This window comes from Lepidothrix coronata, unplaced genomic scaffold, assembly GCF_001604755.1.
Source record: "Lepidothrix coronata isolate B3197 unplaced genomic scaffold, Lepidothrix_coronata-1.0 Scaffold110, whole genome shotgun sequence".
In the NCBI taxonomy this organism is placed as follows: domain Eukaryota; kingdom Metazoa; phylum Chordata; class Aves; order Passeriformes; family Pipridae; genus Lepidothrix; species Lepidothrix coronata.
Genome location: NW_016690290.1, coordinates 490,098 through 507,813, shown reverse-complemented (window position 1 = coordinate 507,813; position 17,716 = coordinate 490,098). Strand labels below are relative to the sequence as shown.

The 17,716-nt window shown below is 40.6% G+C and overlaps 1 protein-coding gene across 2 annotated transcripts; it reads left to right on the top strand.

Moving 5' to 3' along the window:
- The first annotated feature begins 15 nt into the window (after positions 1-15).
- On the top strand, positions 16-16,894 carry PRMT7 (protein arginine methyltransferase 7). 2 transcript variants are annotated; one of them, XM_017824456.1, is made up of 18 exons: positions 16-62; positions 629-807; positions 1,597-1,633; positions 2,892-3,041; positions 4,433-4,541; positions 5,271-5,383; positions 6,132-6,373; positions 6,516-6,693; positions 7,798-7,925; positions 8,795-8,933; positions 9,340-9,423; positions 10,141-10,188; positions 10,993-11,082; positions 11,718-11,879; positions 13,905-13,979; positions 14,716-14,876; positions 16,025-16,121; positions 16,678-16,894. In XM_017824456.1, exons 2-18 carry the CDS (start codon positions 713-715, stop codon positions 16,831-16,833), a joined length of 2,064 nt encoding a protein of 687 aa, XP_017679945.1. In that variant the 5' UTR covers positions 16-62; positions 629-712; the 3' UTR covers positions 16,834-16,894. The 2 variants fall into 2 exon arrangements, with proteins under 2 accessions (XP_017679945.1, XP_017679943.1); XM_017824454.1 differs by lacking the exon at positions 16-62 and having other exon boundaries at positions 393-807.
- The last annotated feature ends 822 nt before the right edge of the window (positions 16,895-17,716 follow it).

Here is a 17,716-nt window from a genome sequence, read left to right as displayed (position 1 = left end):
GAGCCGCGTGGGGCCGGGCCGGCCGCGGTTCGCGCGGGGCGGCGGCAGCAGCAGCAGCAGCGGTGGGTACCGGCCGGGCGCCGTGAGGGGGCTCGGCCCGGGGCTGCCGTGGGGGGGCTCGGCCCGGGGCTGCCGTGAGGGGGCTCGGCCCGGGGCTGCCCGTGAGGGGGCTCGGCCCGGGGCTGCCGTGAGGGGGCTCGGCCCGGGGCTGCCGTGAGGGGGCTCGGCCCGGGGCTGCCGGCGGGAACAGCGGAGAGAGCCCTGTCCGCCCCCGCCGCAGCCCCGCGGGCGGGAGGTCCGGGCCGGCCCCGGCCCCGGGCGCTGTGCGGGCTCTCGGCCCGGGCTCCGCTGGGCCCTCCCCCGGCACGGGCTGTGCGGGCACCCCGGGACAGGGCGGGAGGAGCTTTCCCTGAGGATTTACCGTGAGGGGATTTCTTTTTTGCGCTGAGGTTCCTGAGCGGGTCTGGGTGACACGTTTTAGTTTAAAACATCGTTGTAGAAAAAGCGTAAAGCGGTCACTTGGCTTCTGGGCAAGGCAGGTGTAACAGGTACCCAGAGCTCAAGTGATGGCTGAAGTTACAGTTGTTTTCACTGGGAGTTTTGTGTTTGGTTTGTGGTTTTTTCACAGCCAGGGTCTGGTGTATTACACTGAAGTGAAAGCAGCAAAACTGCACATAATACATCAGTAATACAGTACAAGTTGAGACTGGTCATGAAGACCTTTTGTGGAAGAGCTAATCCAACCACTGGTGCCATGGAGTGGTTAGAGGAGGCTGAGGACTATGACTACCACCAGGAGATTGCCAGGTATGATGGAAAAAGGTGCTTGTTCCCCTAAAGCCACCAAAAAAGAGCAAACTCAGCTTGTTTTCATGTCAGTTTTGGGGTTTATCTTTGTAGAAGTTTTAAGGGCATGAGTTGATCGGACTGTAGGATAACCTAAATGTTAGTGAACGTGCCTGGTGTTGTACAGGGCAGAACTGTCAGTGTAAAATTTTGTGAACTATTCTCCAAATAAATTCCTTCTAAACTTTTTAAAATGTTTCCTGAGGTGCTGATCCTGATACTGACAATGACTAAGTTGTGGCAAAATGCATTAACTAAATTTCTTTTAAATCCCAGTGCAATAAATAATTGCCAGTTGTCTGATACTGTACTAACTTTTTAAGAGCTTAATGTAACAGCCAGGGTAGGTGGGAAGATTAGATTTTGGGGTATTTTTAAGTAGTACAACCTATGAAGAAATGGGGACCAAAGAAATTTAAATCTCTGTATTGGTCTGTATGACTCTGCATCTGTCCCAGCTGTTACTTTACAGTTTGTCCATAGGTCTATGTCTTGGGTCATTGCTGAGGGGGGGATATGTGCCAGCAATTAATTAATTCATTTATATGTCGATGACCAGATCATTGAAATGACATTATTCCTCAGATTTGATGAACAGTTCAGATGCTCAAAGAGCACGTCAGTTGTTTGTGCATTTATGGGCCATGGGGACCAGTTGCCTTGGTAAGAGAAAACAAGGGCGGCTCTCTGAGATCCTGCAGTTTGTGCTTTACAATATGGAATATTTTGACTGGAATTTTGTTGTTGTAGGTCACGCTATGCAGATATGCTTCACGATAAAGACAGAGTAAGTACAGAGGCCAAACCCTTCTGAATGGTAAGAAAATGGCCATTTCCTTTCTCTTGAATAGCTGCCACTGCATGATTATATAGGTTTCTCTGAAAGATTAAATGATCACATTTTTGTACCCTTTAAGATACCAGAGCTGCTCTTAGATCAACAGATGCCTTCTTACATCTGACTTTTGTGTTCTGTTGTGTACTGAAGAACATGTTTACATTCAGTAGCTGATTTTGCTGTTCTGTGTTTGACATTTTTGACAGAGCTCATTAGGTGAAATTTCAGGGGCTGTAAAAGTGACTTTACTTACACTCCTGTAAAAATTCTCTTTATTCTTCTATGGTATTTTTACTATGTTTGCAGGCATGTTGAAGTCTGGAGTGAATAATTTAAATGTTCTGCTCTAGCCATTTAGTCAGTCGTTCCATCAATAACCTCTTGAAAGACTTCTTGGGTTCCTCCACAATGAGTCTTGAATTTATATTGAATTAAGAGACATCAGTGGAATCAGGCATTTAATAAGCTGTGTAAAGACAGCAAGTTGTGTCTGAGTAATTAAAACAACTCTAGTGGAATTCTGTATATGGAGAGTGTTAACTAGAATTGTTCAGAAAGGGATCCAGCAGACCTTCCAAATGTGTTATGTTCAAAGGTAGTGTAATCTTTGGAAAGACTTGATAAATCATTTGGAAAGGAATGTCTTAGCAATAGCCTATTAGAAAGGAAATATGGGCATACATTTCAGTGTGTATCCTGTAGCTGACAGGGGACACCATTTGGTTTTTTCCTGTTTTGATGCTGGTGTGCTTGTAGCCCCATTTGATGGTATGTAACCAAAACCCACTATTTACACGTTGCTTCTCATGTATGAACATTTTTCAGCAGATGAAGAGAGGAATCTAAATCCAAGACACTGTAGCTCCTGTACTGTCAGAGTCAGTTTATGATTATTTGAATGCTGCTACAGGGGAAAATTTTTTTATTATTTGCTCCAGAAAATGTATCACATTTGGAAATTATGCATGTGGTCTGAATAGCTGACTGATCAATGACAGTGTAAACTTGGTGATAGAAGTTGATGTGCTTTAAATGGACTGATCCCACCAGATACACTTGCTTTTGCTGAAGATGGCTTTGGTGTGACTGTAAGGCATAAAGAATGTCTCCAGACCTTTTTCTGCTTATGGAGTTGTGGTTGGAGAATTCAAGACTTCTGCACAAAAATGGAAAGTGTAAATGGATTAAAGGTTTTTCTTCTCCCCAGAATGTGAAGTACTACCAAGGTATCCGTGCTGCAGTGAGCAGGGTGAAGGAGAGAGGTGACAAAGCAATAGTTCTGGACATAGGCACTGGCACAGGACTCCTGGCCATGATGGCAGCTTCAGCTGGGGCAGATTTCTGCTATGCAGTCGAGGTGAGCATCTGGTAGGGGCTGCACATCTGCTGCATGTGTGTTCAGAGCTGCCTTTTCAGGCTTCAGTGCAGTTCTGGCTGCACAATCAGTGGACTGGATGCATTTGTTATTTTCTGTGGTGGCTTCTGAAGAGCAAACTCGAGCCTTTCATGTGTCAAAACCACCTAGGTCTTACAAGAACATAGTTGAAAAGGTATAGTATATTTTTTATTTTTAGGACAGTTTCTGTAAATGTACAGATTGAAATTTCTGAGTCAAGTTTTCTGGTATTTCATTGTCTCTACTTTTTATCAATAATCAAGTGTAATATAGAGCTTTAACCATGTTTTTGAAAAATGTCAGTATTTTCTAACCATATTGCTGATCTTTAGAAGTTTTAACTCTTGGAGGTGGATTCTCAGACCACTTAATCATAACATGAACCACGTTGTAATAAGGAGGCCTTTTCATGAACGGACTTTTCCATCTCTCTGGGATGAGATAGAACATCTCCTTTTTTATTGGCACTTAAGAAACATCCTGATGGTCATTAACAGCCATTACTCATATTAAGGATAACGACAGGAACATTTTGGCCAGTTTAGGGTTTTTCTGATGCATTTGAGGAAACAGAGAAGATCTGCTTTTCTGTAGGGTCTAGTTGGAAGAGTACTGTGGGATTTCTACCCAAGTAGACATCTGTATTGGTTTTTTAATTTAGAATTTTATCTGATGATCATTTTTGAGGACAGTCCTCTTTCATGTAGACACAGGAAGCCATCAGAGAGGTTTGTGCTGGTTTCCAGAGTGGCCACAAGTGTCTTAGGTAGTCAAGTCTTGTGACTGGATGGAACACTGAAAATTCTTGAGTTTAAAAACTGGATATGAACGTTAAACCCTTTCAGCATATTCTTGGTCATTTTGTTATTTTTGCTGTGAAGGAAAAAAAAATTCTTTTCACATTTATGCTGTTAATAAAAGCAGATTTTTGACATACTTCAGTGACTGTTTCAGTGCTGATTGTTTTGAGTTCATTTATTTACTTAGATATTATCTTGGGCACATGTAAGTCTCTTGTGGCTTCTCTTGATGGATATACGTATTTTTCCAAAGAAATAAATAAGTTTTCTTAATGTGAATGCTAAAATACTCTTAATGTGTGTTCTTGTCTTTCGAAAGTTCAGTTGGAACAGCTCTGGGAGACAGCTGATACTCAGTTGGTAACAGTGACATTGGAGCTCTATGAATTTTTCAAGCAAGGCTCGCTGTCTTGTTTCATGGACTTCAGACATAGGAGATACAGAAGTTGTTCATTTGTTTCAGAACTAAATATGTTGCATTTTGTGCTGGTGTCCTTCCACTTTGGAAAGCTGATGTGAGCTACTATTTTGCTACACTCTTGCCATTCACAGGTTTTCAGGCCCATGGCTAACGCTGCTGTGAAGATAGTGGAGAAAAATGGTTTTTCTGACAAGATCAAGGTAATCAACAAGCACTCCACTGAAGTCACAGTTGGCCCAGGTGAGAAAAATAGGCTAGGCTTAAAAAAATTGGCAAGTGCCTGAACACCATGAAGGAGGATGTCTTATTCTCCATGTGTCTGCAATCAAAACTCAGGCAGGGTCTGCAGCACAGGTGTTTTGAGGAGTGGCTGAGGGGCCTGGGGCTGTTGTTCAGCCTGGAGCAAAGGAGGCAGAGGGGACACCTCATGGCTCTGCAGCTGTCTGAGAGGAGGCTGTAATCAGGGGCTGAGCTCTTCTCCCACATAACAACTGACAGGACAAGGGGATGTGACCTCAGGTTGTGCCAGGGCATGTTTAGATTGGATAGTAGGAAAAAATGTTTTACGGAAAGGGTTGTAAAGCATGGAGCAGAGTGTCCAGGGAAGGGCTGGAGTCACCGTCCCTGGAAGTGTTTGAACAACGTGGATGTGGCACTTGGGGACAGGCTGGAATTGTGAACGTGGCGGCGGTGCTGGGTTGATGGTTGGACTTGATAGTCTTCTCCAACCTCAACTGTTCTGTTACTCTAGAAAGTAATATTAGAAATTTACTTCAAAAGGAAGTGTTCTAGTGATATTTCAGTAGTCATTTGTATTTCATAGTAGACTTCTAAAGGAAAATAATTTGCAGTCTTCAGCAGATTCTTTAACAGGAATAAGTTTTTTAATTACTTGTGTTCTTAGGATAGCATTTTCTTGAAAGACTTGTATAAAGGCTCAACATTACAATATTAATTTGTATCTTTTAGATGGAGATATGGAATGTCGTGCAAACATCCTGGTCACAGAATTGTTTGATACAGAGCTGATAGGAGAAGGAGCTTTACCAACATATGAGCATGCACACAAATACCTTGTACAGGTAAGAAAATAGAAAATGATGGTGTGGCACATCTATCTCTAGAGAAATCCTTCTGTCTTTTTTTTGGACTAAGATAGAGATTATACTTAGGCTTCTGCATCCCTTGGTAAATACACCATCAGCTGTGTGTTTCTTATTCAATGAATAATTTACTAGGCTCATTCCTGGAATAAAGCTGCTTGAGTTCATATTGTAAATCACAGGCTCTGATATCACACCTCGATGCTTTGTGTTCAAACCAACAACTTGCTGGTTAACAGATGTCTTTTGGTTATGACTTGAAGCTCTCCTTAATAACTGCCTTGTTCCAAGCTGTTTTAAAAAAATTAAATCCTTGTAAATTTGATGGGCTTCACCTTCTGGGCATTGCTTTGGTTTTGGTAGGTTTTGTTTCCTGTCATGCTCTTACTACTCCATATGCTTTTTGCCTGTGGAAATATTTTAAATACTGTTATCTAGTATCCTTCATGGACATATAATCTATAGGTATAAGTTTAGGGCTTCCTCTTTTACCTTTTCTAATACTATCCTTTAATAAAATGTGGATGGCAAAACTTTATTTAGGTTTCTAATTTTAGTTTCACCTTTCTGATGTTACAGAAGTCTCTAAAATAACTTGTGTTTAAGATTTCAAAGCTCCCAGTCCACCTTTTCTTTAAATGGTTTTGCATTTCAATTGGTTTAATTCTCATTCATGTTAATAAGTGTAACCCATTGAGTGTATTTACCCTTTGTTTTGAACACTCAGGAAGGATGTGAGGCAGTGCCTCACAGGGCAACAGTGTATGTCCAGTTGGTGGAATCCAAAAGAATGTGGGCCTGGAACAAACTGTTTCCCATTCATGTCGAAGCAGAGGATGGTGAAAAAATTATTGTTCCCCCTTCAGAAATGGAGAACTGTCCAGGTGTCCCTTCTGTTTGTGATATCCAACTGAACCAGGTGCCCTCAAGTGACTTCACTGCCCTTAGTGATGTGCTGACAATGTTCAGGTAAGGGAGACATTGTTTTGGTCAAGACAAGCTTGTCCTGTTATGCCTTTCCTAGAAGTTGTGTGTTCAGCCTAGGAAGCTGGTGAGAATTTCTGAAGAATGCTGAACTGTATCTTTTTACAATTTTTATGTCTCTCTGCAGTGTGGATTTCAGTAAGCCAGTACAGAGTGCTTCAACCTCCTATAGAGTGCAGCTGGAGCCTGTTAGATCTGGGAAGGCACAAATTGTCCTTTCCTGGTGGGACATTGTCATGGACCCCTCTGGGATGATAAACTGCACAATGGCTCCCTACTGGGTAAACCCCACTTCTGCTTTGCAGGTAAAACACTGAGCCTTCAGATAGCACTGTCATGGCTGTGAGCAGCTATCCTGAGGAAAGGCCTTACTGGGTGTCTTAAGCAGCTCTCCCTTAATTGTATAGGAACTTTGCTATGTTTAATGTATTGGAAGATGCTAAATATGTAAATTGTAGACATGTTAACTATACTATGTACCCATTTTAGGTTTTCTTTAATGTTAAACTTTAAGAGTAATCCTTTATGTAAAGCTTAAAAACTGAAACTGTCTTCCAGATACTGCTATTTCTTTTACTTTCAAGAAATAAAACAAAGATTTCCCTATATTTTTTCTTAAACCAGTCTCTATCCCTGGTCAAAATATTAGTCTGTGGTTTGTTTTCATGTAGTTCTTCTATTAAATTTCCAAAATGTTTAGTTTATGGTAATATATTTATACTCATAGAAAAAAAAGGCTGGTGTAGGAAAATACTGGGTTGATACTGGATAATTAGAGAAACAAGTGAGCACTATTACATCAGATTCCCGTGCTTTTGTGTGAATGTATTTACTAGTAGGATGAACACAGTCAAAAGGAAGTTACAAAATGGTTGTTGGTACTTACCGTGTTTGAGAATAAAATTTAAAACTATCAAACTTCAGGGCATTCAGTCACCTTAGAATGGCTAATCGGCATGGAATATTTGCAGTGCAAAAAGTGGCTTTTTGAAACACAAAATAGTTGTCCTGTCAGTGGAGTGACCTCATTTGGTGCATGAGGCTCCAGCCACGGGTCACTGTTAGCAGTTTGATACAGGTTTCTAACGTAAGTGAACTATAGAGGTGCATTAATAAATGCAAAGCAATTTTGGATTTGTTTTTCATGTGATTGAAATAGAAGCTTAGCCAGTGAGCAAGCCAGTGGTCTCAGGCTTACCCTGCTGTGAGAAATCTCTCTAGAGTACATTTATTCAGTGTGTGTCGTTGGTCTTTATTCAGCCTTGCTAACGTGAACAGGATTCTCTCAGTCAGTCATGCATCAGTCCTTCACATTTGTGCCCATTCTTCCTAGTTGTTTTCATGCTGTTTGTTTACTTTCCAGACTGTTTATGACTGGTTCCTAAGGGGGTGTGTCTGTCCCTTTGCAGTGGAGGGATCACTGGATGCAGTGTGTGTACTTCCTGCCACAGGAGGAGCGGGTGCTGCGGGGGGAGCGGGTGCAGCTGACTGCCCGTCGGGATGAGTACTGCCTGTGGTACTCCCTGCAGAGAGCCAGGTAATGAGTACTGCCTGTGGTACTCCCTGCAGAGAGCCAGGTAATGAGTACTGCCTGTGGTACTCCCTGCAGAGAGCCAGGTAATGAGTACTGCCTGTGGTACTCCCTGCAGAGAGCCAGGTAACAGCTCTGGGGGGGAAAGGGCTGCTGTTCACTCCAGGCTCGAGCACCTGCTGCTCTTAGAGTGTCTCTTTTTGTAGAAGAGCAAGAGAAGAACCTAAAGACTAGAAAATTATGCAAAGCTGCTTCATGGGCTATGTACAGGTGCAAAATACACATTATGCATAAAACCATAGTTGGACTGCAAGGTCCTGTTGTGCAGGCTGTGACAGAGAAACAAAAACACTCGTGGTTGATTCCTGGAAATCCTAAAATACAGCTCAGCTGAGCTGGCATGTAGGTAAAGAAGTGAAATAATAATTCTGTCTCCATTTTCTGTTTTCTTAGCACTGTGTTTTTGAGATTGCTACCTTTTTCTCAGGTTAAAAGGAGCTTAATCACTTTGGTTGTGAGACAGTAGCAGCTAACATGTTTAAAAATCAGTGCTAGCTATAAAATGTCTGAATTTCCTATGCCTTTTTTACTTAGGAATGCAAACAAGTACCTTTTTTCTAAAAGAACAAAACCTAAAAACCTAGCCATCACAGTTAGTGGGTGGGTTTCTTGGTTGTGAAGGTGAAAATTGGTTCTTTTTGGGCTCTCTTTGTTTGGAAATGCAAAGTTACAAAAATGTCATTGAAGAACTAGTGACTTTGAAAAAGTAAGAGCAGAGTCCCTATGCATTAGTGTGCACTGTGGCCCAAATGCACAAGTGTAGCTGTTTGCATGTCTCTGGTGCTGTAGTTAACACTTATTGACATCTCTTACAGAGCAGAGGAGGCTGAAGCAGCTGGTGGTGTGGAGAGCCCTGTGTGCAGGTGTCACGCTCACCTGCTGTGGAACAGGCCTCGCTTTGGGCAGCTGAACGACCAGGCCCGGACACGCCAGTACATCAGGGCATTGAGGACAGTGAGTGCCTGTTCCTGCAGGCTTTTTCAGCTTCTGTGATGGATGCACGTGTTGTTTTATTTGCAGAAATTATTTATGGAGTTTGTTTCTCCCCTGCAAAGGACTTTGCTCACCAAGTATATCAGCGGATCTAGGTTTTATTTTTGTCATGAAAACTTTAGTTTTACATTTTTAAATTGTAAGCAACCATTTCTGCATAGGAACTTGTAGCAGCTCTGTGTATTTGTTAAAAGTAGTATTGGTAGCTGAATAAAGACACCCAATACATTTTTGTGCAAACTTTTTCAAACCTAAGCCAAGGGGACTACATGAGCATTTTTTACCCTTATTTTACATGAAAGTGTATAAAGTGGGGAAAACTTTTTCATCTGGAATAGGAATAACAATGACTGTTTATTTTCTGTAGGTTCTGAACACAGATAGTGTTTGCCTTTGTATCAGTGATGGCAGTCTGCTGCCTGTGCTGGCTCACTATCTTGGAGCAAAGCAGGTACAATACTTCCTCCTGTTTTCAAATTTTTACATTTTAGCTGGTATTTTTCTCTGTATAGTTCATTTCCAGCTCATTATTACACTGAGTCTGTGTGTAAATGAGAGCTGAGAGCTGCCTGGCTGTCTCACTTATGTGTCTGTGCCTTACTTGGTGTATCCTGTCATGGGGCTCTTCAACCTAAGATCTATTGCAGTTGGACTGAATATCTGGGAATGTGTAATGTAATATAATCCTGAGGAGTGTAGCATATTGCCTAGCTTTTCACCAATTATGAGCAAAACTTCATTTTTTTTCTTACTGCAAAAGGCTTCTGAGCACTTTCCATCTGATCCAGTCAGGTGGTGTTAAACACTGCTCACAGGGAGTGAGCACTGCTGGAGCTTGATTTGGCCCACTGGCAGTATGCTTGCATTTGGTCAGGAGTAAATGTGTGCCTAGAGCAAATGTGCATCTTAAAAAAGGAAAATAAAATATTTGCATTTTGTTGGTGGTTTTTTTTCTTGTATGGCTGTGAAAACAGCATTATTTAGCTTGTAGTTATTGGGGGTGTTCAGTTGTTAAAAAGGTTTGTGGCAGTGGGCTGTGGAATAGATGCATGGTTCTTGTGAACTGTGCTCACTAGGGCACCAAAGTTTTCCTTCATTGTTTAGTTAACATATTCTTTTAATTAAAAGCTATGAGCTAGTTTCACTAATTGTTGTGTGTTTTCATTAGGTGTTCACAGTAGAAAACTCTGGTGTGTCCTGTTCTGTCATGGAGAAAGTGAGTATTCCATTTTCTGTTAAAGCAGTAAATGAACCCCTGGTGTTACTGAGGCCAGAGTTGATGCTTTTGTTTGTTGTTCTTGCATCAATTGCTTAGAAGTTCAGTGGGTTTAATGAATGTGTTTGAGGATGCTGTTTGCTCTTAGGAGACGCGGGCAGTGGCTCTTCACTGCAAGTGCTGTTCCAGCTGCTGCCCTGGGGAAGGGCACAAAAGGCTCTGCCAGTGAAGTGGAGGCTGTTCAGGAGAGGCAGCTGGTGTCTGAGACGTGAATGGAAACAGCTTCCTGGAGTCATCCTTGGCTGTGGCTCTTTTAGTTGGCACTGGGTATTTGAAAGAGGTCTGGCTCAGCCTGTGGCTCAGGAGTACAAAACAGGAACAGCAGGCACGTGAGGACCCAAACCTGGTCTCAGGCAGAAGCCAAATATGCAGTGTATTCATAGCTGAAGTGATTCTTACCTTTCTTGACTGTTGTTCCTATATGTTTCAAAGTACAAATGAAAGAAAGTGAGACAATTTCTGTGTTACCTGCCTTTTTATATACTTGTATGAAAGAATATGGAGGGCATGTGCTTTAGTTCACTGGGTGTGACACATTGGCTCTAAGTGTGTGCATCCTTCAAGAGCAGGATGCACAAAGATCTCATCAACCTGATAAGATATGGTAGGCAGTTTTTTAAAAAAATTTTTTTGGCTATTGGGTTTTTTTTTATAATTTATTTTCAATAGAATTATTATTTTGGTGTGTGTTTGAGTCTCAGCTGTGACTTTTGCTAAAGACAGTGTGCTACTTTTTGGTTTTAGTTGTTGAAAGCAAATCATCTTGAAGATAAAATTAAAGTAATAGAAGCACGTCCTGAGTTGCTGAAGCCTTCTCATTTTGAAGATAAAAAGGTATGTTACAGTTGTCCAATATACTGAATTTCAGGGGGGTGGTAGCGAGCAGAAGGTAAAAATTGTTTTTGCTTTTCTGCTGTGCCATTGTAACCACACTGAATGCCATTATATCCTGCTTCTGCAAAATGCAGTGAGTAGATGGTTCAGATCATGTGCCACTAAAACTGAAGGAGACTGAAGACTGTGGGAGGATTGTTGCTTTGTTTTTGACAGGATGTGACTTTCCCTTGCTGCATAATCTGCACCAGTTGTTTTAACTGTGTATGTGCTACAAGGCTGGAGCTCTTTGGCGAGCCCCTCAAGAAGATGGCAATCTCTTTGAAAGTACTAACATCATTAAATTAAAAATTTTAAAAGTACTGTGACTCATTACAAAGCCTTCCAACATAAAAATATTTTCTCTCAAACTTTGTTGCAGGAAAATTCATTTTAAGATGTGCTGACTAAACCCACAGAAATATGTCTGGTGTGCCCTATGTGCAGTGTACAGTAATTAAATCTTTATGGACAGTAGCAGTTTTGATCTAGATGATTTCACTCCTTGTGTTGTGTTGGTAGCTGTTGGAAGATTGAGACAGCCTGTGTTACTGAGTTGTTCTTATAATGCTTTTATCTACTCCTTTCTTTGCCAGATTTCTGTTCTTGTGGGAGAGCCATTTTTCAGTACCAGTTTGCTGCCATGGCATAACCTGTATTTCTGGTATGCCAGGACAGCTGTGAGCAGGCACCTCAGCAGCAATGTCTCTGTCCTACCTCAGTCTGCTGCTTTGCACATGATGATTGTGGAGTTCCAGGTGAGCTTCTTTAGAATTATCCATGTGATATTTACACAAATCCACTGAAATAAGTCCTCTTCTAGGACTTCTTACTGACAAGTGTATTGCATTTTAATACTGTCCAATATGTACTTACCACCTCAGAAAAGAATATTTGATATCTTGAAGGTGAGTTGTGCTATTTCAGCCATCTCTTGTCAGCAAATTAACTCAAGTAATTTTGCCATTTAAAATGGAAGGGTTGAATGTTTAAAAATATTTCTTTAGATTAGAAATTGCTGGAGCATGTGACAGTAGTGGTTATGTATAAAATTAGGTATTCTGCTACATACCAGTTTTTGAAATGGTGCTTGATAAGACTGGAGGCAGGATTCCTAATTGCATGTTCTTTTTTTTTTTTAATCTCTTTGAGGCTGTGCACAGGTCTGAATTTGAGCACATCTTAAAAATAATTTGAAAAGTCATCTTTCAGAAATTGTACAAAGCTATAAACTTTTTTTTTTTAGCCATTAAGCTCCTTACCTGAAGATTGTGAAATGTTTACCTACAATGATAACGGAAATTAAATATGTTCTTTCATCATTAATATGCAAAGACCAGTAGCTTAAGTGAGGGACTCTGTAGTCTGAGTATAGTAAATAATGTAAATCTGTAAATAAAAAAAGGCCTATAATCTAATGAATTTTCACATAAACATAACCTTCAGTTTATCTGTTAAAATGCAAGGTGTTTAATACTAATCAAGAGTAATCAGATTGAAATAAGCAGTTAATTTCAATTCCATGATTTCTTATCTAGAGGACTTGCTTCTCTAGAACTCAAAGCATTTTGAAAGGAAGTCAGTATTATTGTGTTCATGTTCTGGATGAGGAAGCTGAAGCCTGCAGAGTGATGACAGAAGATTATTCAGCAATCTAGTAGCAGAATGTAAAGTAACATTCGTGTCACCTGAGCCTGAGTTTCACCCTTTCATGAGGGTTGTGTTCAGAGCCGATTCCACATAGCTCTTTTGGTAGAACATTTAACTTGTATTTCATTCCATTAAGCTGTTCCCAAAGCTATTGCTTTAATTTTACGTTTTCTTCTTTGTTCAGTGGTGACTCTAGACACAAAGACTAAAACCTGTGAGGTTTTAAAAATAACCTCTGCATTCACCAGATTTTGGTCAGACAGTGAGCAGATGTTGTAAGGTATCTTGCAGAACTGGTTCTCTAGGCTGTTCTGTCTTTTCAGAATGGATATGTCATCATGGCTAAGCAATTAGCAAAAGCTGGATCCAGGAGAAAGAATTTGATGGAATCCCTTTAGCTATGAACTTGTTTTGTCCACAGTTGCATTTAGGGAGCAGGGTGCTCTGTCAGGGATACCATGCAGAGTACTCTAGTTCATGCTGCATTCAGGCACAAAGTATAACAGGATTTATTGAGATGTACAGAAGTCCTGCTGCCAGCATATAAAGCAGGAACATTTGAGCTTAGGTGCAAGAATGACCAGGTAATTAAATGTATTTATCCATGGCCAGTGAATGTTTGTGTTCTATTGAGAGACCATTAATGTGGTCTAAGAAAAGGCAAAAGTTGAGCTGAGTTGCTACAGTCAATGAGAGGCAGAGTATGAAGTGCCTAAAATGATTTCACTCCTCTTTGAAGTGCTGCAGGGAAATGTTAGCCTGGCAGGCTGTGAGATGTTTGATGCAACTGGGAGCACTTACCTGTGCTGGGCAGTGAAAATGCAGGGGCTGTAATGGTTTTATCCTGGCAAATCCATACATGCTCTGAAGTAGAGCATAGAGGTTGTAAGAAATGTGACAGATTCTTTAGAGGAGTTTAAAACAGTGGCTAAAGAATTAACTGCCTTAAAAAATGTTTTCCCGGAATTACGCTGTCTTCTAATTCTTGCAGTAGTTGTAATGGTTTAGGAATGTATAGATAGGAAAGAGTCTTTATCTGGCTTGCTATCAAATGTCTGCTCTACAGCTAAAATTATGTTAAGATTTCCTGTTTCCATTAATAAAGCCAAACAAAATCCTGGGTTTTTTTATAGGACTTATGGAGAATCCGGAGTCCATGTGGCATCTGTGAAGGTTTTGATGTCCAGACTATGGATGATATGATTAAAGTAAGAAGACTGAAAGTCTCAGCAAAACAAAAACTCACCTTGGCTTAATAAAGCATTTTGTGACTTGGAAAACCTGTATGTTAGGCAGAACACCATTGTTTTAGTCTTTCAGAACTCTGGTGACTGTTTAGTTCTTGTAAAACAGTACCTTTCATGGTGTGGGGTTTGGGGTTGGCAGTTACTTCTTGTTTGTCAAGTTCTTCAGTGCTTTGCTTTGTTTGGAAAATAATTCTGTTCATTCAAAAAGAAAATACTGTTCTCAAAATGGGAGTTGTTTATAGATGAATCCTGCTGCCCTCACTTGGAGGTACTTTTGAAAGAGAAAAAGACTTATTGACTGCTGAGAACTAGATAGGAAGGGTGAGATTTATTTGTATCTGTTTCTGGAGCTGGACTGTCAATATCCATGTTTGAGTGAGCTGTTTAGATTACCTTGACAGTCATTGTGGAGGAGTACGGGCAGTTGTAGAGTAGAATTCGTCTGGAGGGAGAAGAAAATTTAAATGCATTTTCTTTTGAAAGTGCCTGGTTTTGTGTCATTGCTGAGGGCCACTGTCACAGCACTTGGTTTCATGCATGTAGGACATTTTTTCCCTTGTGCCTAAGAAGTGCAGTCCTGTTCTCTTACAGCTTTATTGCTTAAATACTCTGGGTTAAGGACATGTAATTAGCTTGAAAACATGGACTATTTGCCTTTTGATTGTCTTCAGATAATTTTATTCCTTTCTTTCTTCAGGATTCTGTGAATTTTAGGGAATCCAAGGAAGCAGAACCTCACCCTCTGTGGGAATATCCTTGCAAGTCACTGTCTGACCCCCAGGAGGTTTTGGCGTTTGACTTCAGAGAGCCTGTGCCCCAGCACTGCCTCAGCACGGAGGGCTCTGTGGATCTCCTGCGGTCAGTTTGCTCAGTGCAATAAAGATTCCTGTCAGCATCCAGGGCTTTACCTCCTGTTCAGGTTCTTTGGGTGTTACAGTTAATGGTGGGAACATACCTGACAGTTTTTAATAATGCGACCCAAAGTTGTGCAAGTTATTCTGACACAAATTTCCTGTGACTGTTCTCAACAGGCTATAACAATAATATTAGATATTATTAGATTGGATAATATGCCTGTATTTCAAAACCAACATTTTTCTAGCTGTTACTGTGATTTAAAATTTAAATAGATTAATATATGATGTAGAGAAAGTAAAACATTGTCTGGATGTTTTTAGTCTTTGTTTGTTCCCTGTTGCTGAGTTCTTGCAGAAAAAGCTCCTATTTAGCTTTTCAGATTATTGTGTTTAATAAATTACTGTGTTTAATAGCTTTACATTATTTTGTTAATAGCTGTTAAAATGTGTGCTATTCTTCCTTCTAACTATAATTCTGGCAATTTTGATGTTTGTAATGTCTTCTGAGATATTTTTCACTATAATGTAACTACAAATTGTCCCTAATTCTGTTCAACCTTAAAATGCTGCTTAAGAATTAAAAATCAGGGGAAAGGTTTTTTGGGGTTCTTTTTTCGCTATCTAGATCTTGGATAACTCAAACACTGCTGTAATTGTATGCTTCTCATTGTGAAGCAAAATTCAAGGTTTCACAAAATCCAGAACCACCTGTGTGGGGTCTCTGCCTTTGCAGCAGTTGTATTTGTAGGCAGCACACTGGCAGCACCTCTGCTTCTTGAAGTGACATGGTATGTGTGGTAAACATTTCCTCAAAATTCAGAAACCATAGAAACTGGGGTCTCTAAAGGAAGTGCTGTCTGAACATGCAGTGTAACTTATGCCACGTTGTTCAGGGCTGGTTGAATGACTGTGCTGCTGAGCAGATGTAGTTATGACATATTCTCCTCTTCCTTGCCTTTTTTAGATTTCATATCTGCAAATATTTTAAAAGTTGCTGCCCAATTACCAAATCACTCAGCTGTTCAACTTTTTTTCAAGGAAGGAAGTTCTCCCTGGTTTTCCAGCTCTCCCTGAACCACTAGTGCAGTGTCACTGTGAAGCTGTCAGTGCTGTAGGAAGTAACAGGTTTTATCTTCCATCTCTCCCCAGGAAAGGAAAGTGCCATGGAGCAGTTTTGTGGATGGAATATCATCTTGCTGCAGATATCTCCATAAGTACAGGACTGATGCAAATTTCAAATGAAAAGGTACATCTTCAGTCTAGATTATTACATCAAAGTCTGTAGGATTACAGTGCTGAACAATGGGTCCCTGTTAGCCATGCCTGGGTTATGCAGTGCTCTGTGTTACACTGCTTGAATACTACATAGACAGAACTAGTAGAGATATCTGTTCATGTTTTTGCAGGGAGCAGGAGATGTACCTTAAAATGGGAGAATCTGAAGTGGATCAAAATGCTCCACAGTTGGGAATCAATTCAGAGTTTAAATATGATGCTAACTCAAAGTAGAGTTTATTACAAATACCATTTCTCAGTTTAACAAAAGCAAAAACTGGAAGGAGTATTTTTGGTATTCTATCTAAATATTCCTTGACCAAAATGCATTTTTTCCTCTGCCTTCTCTGTGCAGAGCAGCACATGGTACTCAAGTGAGGTGTTCCTAGGGTGGGGTGGATGGCAGTGGAAGAGATGATGCTGATCCTTGTGGGCACAGCTGGGAACAAGGACTCTTACTGCATTGTTACTGTGTGGTAATAATTGGTAGAGTTTTAACTGCTTCCACTTTGAACTGTCTTCTGTAGGGAACCTGTGCCTGGAATCCCCACTGCAAGCAAGCTGTGTATTTCTTCAGTTCTGTTCTTGAGTCAGAAGCTCTGTCAGACCCTGCTGCTGTCACCTATGCCATAAGTTTTGACACAAAGACAGGGGAGATTGCCATGGATTTTAAGCTATTATAAAATACTTTACTTTTGCTCATATTCCTAAATTATAATAAACTTTTTTTTTTTTCATACAGCAGAGGGATTTTTTTATTGTGCCCATAGAACAAACTGTTCTGAAACATGCTTTTAACATTTTTGGGTTTGTTTTCAAAATATGTAGTTGGTGAGGTAGAGAGGAACCATTTCTTAGGGACCAGGTATTCTTGTCAGGATTTATATACATATATACACATTCTTGTAATCATTGTTCCAGTGTTTTGTATAATGCCATGGAGCTGAAAGGCTTGCTGCTTATTGCTTGGCATAGCACTAGATGAGGACACAGCCTTTCACTGACAGTAGAGAAAAGTGAGTTACACACATCTAGTTCAAGCTTTGTTCTTGTCGCTGTAAAAAGGGAAATAATCTTCAGAGTGCTCAAAAAGAAATCTCAAGTCAAGCCACATATGTGTGTTAGTGCAGTTCCTGGGGAGCAGGAAGCAGCTGAGCTGCTCACAGACTTGACCAAGCTGTGGCTCCTATTGACCTGGAATGGTCAGTGAATGAAGGGGGACGCACTGACAGTCTGCTGAAGTCTTTAGATGCTGCATTTCTGGAGAGTCATTTCCCAAACAGTGACCAAAATCTGTAAAGCTGTAACCAGAAATCAGAAAATGTACATATTAGAGTTAATTGGAAGTGACAAACTGACGGTAGTCTGAGAAACAAAAGAAGAGTTGTAGTCTAAAAAACTTGCAAATCTTTTGGAGATACGGCATATGCATTATATGATTAAAAATGTGGCCTTATACTCATTCCATCAGAGGCCTAAATAATATCTGCCACTTCAGCCAAGTTGTAGGCTGCTCTGAATGCCATGTCTTCAGCTGAGGTTTTGTTAGTTGCATTGCAAATCATG

What these genes read in the sequence shown, in the direction of transcription:
- PRMT7 (XM_017824456.1), top strand. Translation starts at nt 713, where the DNA reads ATGAAGACCTTTTGTGGAAGAGCTAATCCAACCACTGGTGCCATGGAG. An exon ending in ACATCAGGGCATTGAGGACA is followed by an intron (nt 8,934 to 9,339) that starts GTGAGTGCCTGT and finishes TATTTTCTGTAG; the next exon opens with GTTCTGAACACAGATAGTGT. An exon ending in TGCAAATTTCAAATGAAAAG is followed by an intron (nt 16,122 to 16,677) that starts GTACATCTTCAG and finishes TGTCTTCTGTAG; the next exon opens with GGAACCTGTGCCTGGAATCC.